General features: G+C 35.4%; 1 protein-coding gene across 1 annotated transcript; it reads right to left on the bottom strand.

The window, feature by feature from the left end:
• Nucleotides 1-305: 305 nt before the first annotated feature.
• On the bottom strand, nt 306-4,664 carry LOC136219139 (syntaxin-52-like). Its single transcript, XM_066006403.1, has 6 exons — nt 4,507-4,664; nt 3,834-4,057; nt 2,637-2,842; nt 2,438-2,538; nt 2,278-2,322; nt 306-667 (listed from the first exon to the last, which is right to left on the bottom strand). The coding sequence occupies exons 2-6, from the start codon at nt 4,049-4,051 to the stop codon at nt 536-538; spliced, it is 702 nt and encodes a 233-aa protein (XP_065862475.1). The 5' UTR covers nt 4,052-4,057; nt 4,507-4,664; the 3' UTR covers nt 306-535.
• Between the last annotated feature and the right edge of the window lie 4,155 nt (nt 4,665-8,819).

Genomic DNA, 8,819 nt, shown 5'->3' with positions numbered 1-8,819 from the left:
TAAATTTTTCAATTTTTCAATTTTCAGAATTGTAAACGCTCATTTTAATTTTGAAATCCTTGTTTTAACAAAGCAAAATTCCACAGGTACCTATTTAACAAATCATGAAGGTACTAGTTTTTTTTTCCTTAATATTTATAGTTATTGCAATGGATTCTCAGAAAATAGAATAAATTATGATATCCACCAACAAGTTCAAAACAATGTCAGCAAATGGAATAGCCTCTTAAGTTCTCACCTATGTTTCGTACTATCTCGATTCAACGTCAAGTTGTGTAAATTAGATGCATTTAATTTTAAATATGTTTAAAGTGTTCAATAGTTAAGGGTGCAGATTACTTTGATAATAATTATACTTTACACAATTGCTTCCCAACTCAGCATTATCACTTGACTCAAAAAGAAAGCAGATGAAGGAAAAAACAGGAAAATACAAACACAACATGAGCCAACTCACAAAGGCCAATCACACAATATGACACGCCAAAACGACGACGAAAAATACGAAAAATAGGCGAGTTTTCTATTCATAATGTCACAAATATTTAACCAGTAAATATATGATGACAACCAGAATCACAATCCCAACAACTGCTAAAAGCATGCACAAGCACGAGCAACCGCCTTTGGTGCGCTTATTCAAGACCGCCAAATTCTTCTGCACTCTCTGTTGTAGGAAGACAAACATAATACATATTTAGATGTATGATTCAGATGTCAACACGAAGAGCATATGCACAGAAGACAGAAACTACATTAATTAACACTCAATCAAGATAATCACTTCTTCTATGTTCTAACTAAATGTGGATCACAAATACGTGACATCCTCTCGTCAAGTAGTAGGCATTGCAGTGTATATCTCCACCAAAGCTGTTAGTATCCAGGATTGAGGATCCAGATATAGAGCTTGTTAAATCTTATATGGTCCATAAAACATCACTGTTCATGATCATTGTATATTGTAATTCTCGTAAAACAAAGTAAGTTATAAAACAATCATGTAGGCCCTAGTGTCAGGTAGATAATCAACTCTCATTAGTTGTATTCTTTAGCAAGTTCTCAAATGTAATACTGTTTTGAACGATATATGGATTACACTCTATGAAGCACAGACTCTTCCCGGGGGCGGAGTTTCTGGATAAGTCTTTTCTATATAAGTCTTCCATCTAGATTTAATTGGGTTATGATTTATGAACTTGTATTACATAGGTTTATGATACAAATTATATTAGAATAGGTTTATGATATAGAGATACAGTAGGTTTATGATACAAGTTCTACAAGTTTATGAACCTATATGTTTCTGTATATAGGTTTATGATACAAATTATAATAGGTTTCTGAGTTGTTATTGTTTTCATTTCAGACTAGATTATTTAGTCATGGCTTCTTCTTCTGCAAGTGCAGCTTCTTCTGCTATGGGAGAAAATACTTCAAAATCTTCTAAAGTTAACTCCCCTCTATGGAATCATGTTAGAGTAACGGATAGACTTCTCGAAAAAAAGGGAGGTAATGTGAAGTTTGAATGTAAGTTCTGTAATAAGCAATTTACTACACATTGAAGTTTGAATGTAAGTTCTGGTCAGGGTTCTCATCATTATAACTACATATTGAACCCTTATCAATTTGAAAATCGAATGCAGTTTGATGGGTCCATTGCCTTGTCTTATAGTCGGCATCTAAAATTCATAGTTATGAGTTATATAAAAAAAAACCTCATACCTCATAGTTACAAAGTATAATAATTTGGTGTGCTTTCAATGAATCTGCCTAAGAAGCACCAAATTATTATACTTCCTTAGGCAGATCCATTGAAAGCACAACAAATTATTATACTTTGTAACAATGAGGTTTTTTTATATAACTCATAACTATGAACTTTAGATGCGACCACTATAAGAAAAGGCAATGGACCCATCAAACTGCATTCGAATTTTCAAATTGATAGGGGTTCAATATGTAGTTATAATGATGAGAACCATGACCAGTCATCCTATAGCTTCACCTAAGTTCATGTTAATATCAACCAAAAAAAATAGCAAATCTATGCCTCAATTTTAATTTGAATTTGAAAGCACAGAAAGCATTGACAAAGATCAGAACCAATCCAAATTTCCTAACGAACCATAAACACTCAGTTTTCCTCGCATCTTTTCTCAGGGTCCCAGTGATTTTTTCTTGCCAAATTTATTTCCATGCATACTCTTATTGTGAATATCAAATATAAGGCAAAATGGCATTATACTATTATAGATATCAAGGTAAGATTGTTACCCGCAAGCGTGAGTCGGTAACATCAACATGCTGGTCCAAGTCATCCTGCAAAGTGAGAGAGGAATAATATTATAGCTTACAGCATTTGCAGTAGTGATATGCAAAGATAGAAGGAAAAAGGAAAGTAAGCAAACAATTCAGTTGAAAAGAAAAAACGTACAATAAGTCTAGTGTGAAGATCAAGTTCCTCATTCACTGCCAAGGCAATATGTTTTGTACTAATGACTGTCTCCTCCAACTTCTCAAGACCCTCATCTTGCTCTGCTTCAAAGGAAAAACATTTAAGAAATTGAACATTGCAAGGGAATGGATACATAACAATACATGAAAACTGTCATAAACAAGTAATAGCAGCTTGCCTTTCATAATTTGTCTTTGAAGACCAACAACACCCTGGTTGTCCAGACCCTCAGTTCTTTGCACCGCATTAGCTGACTTTATTTCTGGACCAAATAAACTATCCCTGTTGGCAAAGTTTGACATATTCAGCGTGGAAGCCATTTGCGTTACTTTTGCTTTCAAATTTGCAGCCATATCCTTACGACGGTTCATCTCTTTCTCTGATCTGTGTATCAAAAAAGGCAGAACAGATTAAAAGAAAAAACTTCAGATACTTGAATTAGTAAATTAATGATTTTCAAGAGCATTGCATGTGCAGTTAGTAATTTTGATCCATACAAAAATAGTGGTTCAGTAAACAGATCATGAAGTGGTATGCAAATTTAGCAACATAAAAAAAAAAAAAAAAAGGGCGGCCCGATGCATTACGCGTCCCCGCTAAGCGAGGGTCCGGGGAGGGGTCCCACCACAAGGGTGTACTGGGGGCAAGCCTTCCCTTGCCAAGTTTTTTGGCAAGAGGCTGCTCCTAAGACTCGAACCCGTGACCTTCGGTCACACGACAACAACGTTTTACCGTTGCGCCAAGGCTCGCCCTCAAATTTAGCAACATAATGAATGAAAAAAATCCTTTAGACTATAAATATTGGAACATTGTAACTCCTTCCACTTTTCAAATAACTACTATTTTTCTTTTACAATCTAAAACGTAAGTTAGCCATATGTATATAATAGAACACTAGTACTCAGATTACAATTTTTTCCTTCAAACATACACCTTGGTGATTATAATTAAGACACAGAAATTCATTCAAAAACTCAAACAATTGTCTATATTTCATGCAAATAGGATGAGACAATGCCCTTCAAATATAAGTTTCAGGGAGTTTGGCCATGTCCAATTAGTGTCTATGGGTGGAACAGAGCAAAAGAAAACAAAGGGAATCAGCTGGTTCAAGTGAAAAAAGAAAAAAAAAAAAAAATTTGAGAAAGGAGCTTTCTAAATGAATCACTGTATCTTATATACACAACACAGCCAGCCATCCTTATATCGCTATATAGTAGCATGAGTTCCAACATATATATGCAGGCAAGTAAAGGAGAATAGAAAGGTGCAACTCAAAATTGGGACTAAACATAAACTTGATGGATAAGAAAAATAAGTAGTTGATAGGAAAAATAAGGAAATAGAATAATAATAGAGTATAGAAATAACATACAATTGCTGCTTCCCAGGAAGTTTTGTCAAAAGGGACTGCAAGCTATCAAGCCTAGTCCCCAAAATCGTGATCTTCCTTCGAATAGCAGATGCATGACGCTGTGTTTCAGGTCCTGATGCAGGAAACGAACTCCGTTCTCCAATCATGGCATTGATATCATCTGCAAGCTTTACTGCTTCATTATATTCCTTCATCCATGGGTCTGAGGAAGATGCCATCTTTACCTAGATAGATAATCAAGCTTGATCAACAGCTAGTTGTAATTAAAATTAACGTTCCAATCTTTCAATGTAAATAACTAATAAACAAACTTAGAAACTAAGCTATAATGATTAAAAAAAAATAGAACCTTCACCAATATAAAACCAAGAAGAGAAACCCAGACCCCTTAACTATCTAAAAAAAAGCATCGAATCGATCAGAACATGAACCACCTAAATAATTAAAATTGCAAAAACCCTAAAATCGGACCGATGTCCACCGCTTGCATATGAAAACAGATAAAACATTAAAATTCTTCTTGTTGATCATAAAAGGACATCATCAAACGCAAAACAAGCAATAATTAGCGCAAAAAACCTGAATATTTAGCAAAATTCAGCACAAGCACGATCACAATCAAATTAAAGATTCACAATGCATCGAATAAAATTCACATGGAGTAATAACAAACCGGATAGAAATCAAGTAATAGCGGTTAGGAATTGAGATCCGGTGGCAATTGAAGAGAAGGAAAGAAACAAAGAGGAGACAAGACACGACCCAAAATTTGTTTGAATTCAATAAGACTCTGGCGCAAGAGAAAGAAGGGGAAAATAGGATTTTGATGAGCAGAAGTAAAACGCTGTCGTTTAAAAAGTGGGAGGATGGGGGGCCTAAATACGACAACTGAGAAGAAGTGTGTTTCGGGCTAATACGTCGTTTTCAGATTACCATAAAATAATAAAATAAATAAAAAGCTCCTTTTACTTCGACGACATCGTGAACATTTTGTCGTCTCCTTAATTAATTAGTATTCATTAGCATGTTTTTAAGGGCACGGAGACCACAACATTCTATGGTTGGATAAAAGGATTAATTACTTAATCAAACGATAATTAATGAATTTTAGCAATTAAGAATTTAATTATTGGTAATGAGTATAACCTGATGGAATTTGGAGACCCGCTGTCGTGAAGACGACATCGTATCTTTACTCGTCGGATGATGGTCTGACAAAGAATTTTTTCAAAAATATAATGTAATCAAACGTTTGAAAATCAATGCATTTATATAGGTTTTAATAATCGTGATTAGAATAGGATTAGGAATCCTAGTTGATAATAGAATGAGAAAATTACAAAAAATAGGTTAAATGGGAGGTCTATTTACATATTTAACCCATTTACTCAACCTACTACATATCTAGACTGATTTTGTATGACTTTCCTATAATACCCCTAACTTTTCCACTTTCCCAAACACGAACGGTCTCTCCCCTTTTCTCCTTGGTTGCGCGAAACGGTTGGCAGCTCCTCCATTAATGATTCCAAGACTTTTGATCTTCCTATCTTCCTTTAAATTGCATAAAATCTGCATCATTTCTTCAAATCACAATGTATTTCTCTTCTTCCTCTCTTGATTCTGCAACTTCCTAATCCTAGAAAATGAAGTCATGGTTCTTCATCTTCCATTTCCTGCTCATTTCTTGGTTTCTTTCTTCTTATGACCATCGAAGAAATGGTGTAACTACGTTGTTTTCATCATTTTTCCCAGTTTATCATGTTAGTCTCGTCGAAAAATGTAAGTATATACTGTTTTTTCTGCGCTTTTCCCATAAATCCATTTAGCATATGCGGTTTTCGCGAGGTCTGTGAGGAGAAATTTATCGATTCCACTTCGCGAAATGATGATTACGCGAAGTTTGCGAGGTAATTCGATAAATTTCTCTCGCAGACTCCGCGAAATCATCGTTTCGCGAAGTCAAAGCATCACATTTCTCCTCGCAGACTCCGCGAAATCATCGTTTCGCGAAGTCTGAGCGTCACATTCCTCCTCGCAAACGTCGCGAAATCATTGTTTCGCTAAGTAAAATCACCCTCTTCCTTGCACATTTATGTTCGCATACTTAGCGAATCATCGTTTCACGAAGCCAAATCTTCCTTTTTTCTGACTAACATGATTAAATTTTTCTGAAGGTGGTTGAATACATAATATTTATTCCTGGAAGCCGGCGTGTTAGGGTGCCATGAGACATCCATTCCGAAAGGTCTGGACTTCCAACTATCGGTCGTGAATAAGAGCTTACACCGTGGGACACGTCCATCCCTATGGTGAATAAGAGTTTATGTATCGTGAGACATCCATCCATCAGTGGTGAATAATAGTCTATGTATAATGAAGTGATTTGTTAGGAGTTTATTGTGGCAATCTTGTTCTGTACCGTGAGACACATCCATCCATCAGTATTGAATAGGAGCCTATGTATAATGAAGTGATTTGTTAGGAGTTTATTGTGGCAATCTTGTTCTGTACCGTGAGACACATTCATCAATCGGTATTGAATATGAGCCTATGTATTATGAAGTGATTTGTTAGGAGTTTATTGTGACAATCTTGTTGTAAATTTTGATAATGTTATGATTTTAATGTTAGAATCTATTGTTGTTTGGCATTTTTTGTTATATACCACTTCGCGAATTAGCTTCAAAACACATCCAGACTTCACATATGCTAATTAAATTCATCAAGTAAACTCAAACATTAGCTTCGCATAAGATCGAACTTGCAAAGTCAGACGGAAGGGAGACAGACGCGCATAAATATTGAGGGTATTATGGGAAAGTCACACAAAATCAGTTGAGTAAATGGGTTAAATATATAAAGTGAACTGCTATATACCGCAAAGGTTATACTTTCCACCGCACCCTTTTGACATTTATGCCCTCCTCACAATTTCAAACCAATAACCAAAAACTCTCAAATCCTCTTTAGCTTTTGAAACTTTTCATAAAACTCGACCTAAAACGACATGCCGCCAAAGGAAGGAATGGGAAAAGGCTTAATGAATCTTCCGATAAGTTTTTTTAAAAAAAACATGTCCGAAATCACGGGTTCCGCCTCCGAAATCGGAGGCGGAACCCGTTTTTTTTTTTTTTTTTGCCTAAACGGAACTCTGACGCCGTTGCCACCATGGGACGAACTGTTCGTTCCACCGTGGTGGCAACGGCGTCGGCCATGCTTTCCACGATGGCGCACTCGTTCCACCATCAGGTGGAACGAGTGGCGCACCCGTTCCATCGTAAGGTGGAACTGGGTTCCGTGCTCGTTCCACCTGATGGTGGAAGGAGCGGCGCATCCGTTTAGGCTTATTCCTTAAAAAAAATTCAAAATTTAAAAAAAACGAATTTTTAATTTAAATTTATATCGTAAGATTACTTCGTGTTCGAAATCATGGTCTTCGGAAATACTCGGGTCCATTTTCGTCAAATTCGGGTTTTTAGGCTTGGGAGAGAAAGAGAGAAAAAAAAAATTTGAGTTTTTGAAAAAAATAAAATAAGAATGGCATAAATATCGAAAGGGTGCGGTGGATGAAAAAAAAGTTACAGTGTATAGCAATACCCTATATAAATGGACCTCCAATTTGACCATTTTTATAATTTACCCTAATAGAATTCACATACACGTGGCGTTAACCTTAACTTTAGTATACTTTCGTCATGTGTAGAGATCCTATAGAGTTGAAAAGCCTCTAAAGTTGGTGGATTTGTAATCTCAACCATTAATTGCAACATTAATGGTTGAGATTTGATTGATAAATTTTAATATTTAATTAGTCATTTATTTTTTATTTTTTTTTTGGTAGAAAAGGAAAAGAAAAACGAATAACAACAAACTACCCAAGAATTAGCCTAGGGAAGCTAACCCCAATCCTATCTTCTAAGAGAAGATGAGAGATGAAACTAGGGGAAATAGGAAGGGTAGTAACACCTAACGTCCCTTAATTAGTCATTTATTGATCAATCAAATCTCATCCATTCATTTTATAATTAATGGTTGAGATGCACCAAACTCCACCAAACTCTAGAGGATTTCAACTCTAGGTGATATGTACCTTTGGTCATTCACTGTTACTCAGTTAATATACAAATTCTCATCTTTTTATTAATATTACTTATTATTATTATCCCCTTTAACTCTCTGATTCAGGGGAAATTAGAAATACTCTATTAATGGACTCTAATTTAATAATTTCTAATGGAAGTTTGGAAGATGGATGAGGAAAGAGAAGGGGATTCACGATAATATGCAAAGGAGATGATGAGGGAAGACATTACTTGGATTAGGTTAGGTTTTTTACTGAGTTAAAAAAATTATCATGTATCAGGATGAGGGAAGACATGAGGATGAGGGAAGACATTACTTGGATTAGGTTAGGTTTTTACTGCGGTTTTTTCTGAAGTTGACTGGCTGTTGTTGGCGATTCCAATGGTCAGTTTGTCGGAGGAAGATCAGAGAAGATGACTTGTTGTCCGCCGATACGGGAGTGTGAGGCAGAGGTATTGTTAAGGGGAATGTTGTGGATGCAATCTCAGAATATCAATGGGTTATCTTCAAGTGGTAGATGCAATCGATACCACGGCTATTGATGCATCTGAATTTGGTGATACAATCTCAAGATGCAGGAAGCTTTACTCAGTTAAATGGATCCGGCGACAAGTTAATGGGGTGGTTCATGCAATCGCTAAATCAACTCGTTTTAATACTTGTCCTTTATTTTTTAATTCTTTACCCAGTTTTGTTACTCCGATTATATTACAATCTTGCCAATAAGGGTCATTAATTCATTTATTCTTTTGATTCAAAAATATATATACCATATCTCGTGGCACTTACATATGTAAAAAATCAAAGTTAAGTGATTTTATAGAAACAAAATAACATTTATGACATTTTGAGAATACTAGCGAAAATAGAAAACTTTGAAAACCTTTAAGAGGTATTTAT

The sequence above is a fragment of the Euphorbia lathyris genome, chromosome 2, assembly GCF_963576675.1.
Source record: "Euphorbia lathyris chromosome 2, ddEupLath1.1, whole genome shotgun sequence".
Taxonomy (NCBI): domain Eukaryota; kingdom Viridiplantae; phylum Streptophyta; class Magnoliopsida; order Malpighiales; family Euphorbiaceae; genus Euphorbia; species Euphorbia lathyris.
The sequence above is the reverse complement of the archived record's forward strand: the minus strand, read 5'-3'. Positions and strand labels throughout refer to the sequence as shown.

Excerpts from the sequence above, each read along its gene's own strand:
- LOC136219139 (XM_066006403.1), bottom strand. The coding sequence starts at position 4,051 with ATGGCATCTTCCTCAGACCCATGGATGAAGGAATATAATGAAGCAGTA. Across the intron at positions 2,843-3,833 it reads CTTCCTGGGAAGCAGCAATT|ATCAGAGAAAGAGATGAACC; the intron begins GTATGTTATTTC and ends TTTGATACACAG. Across the intron at positions 668-2,277 it reads TTACCGACTCACGCTTGCGG|AGAGTGCAGAAGAATTTGGC; the intron begins GTAACAATCTTA and ends TTCCTACAACAG.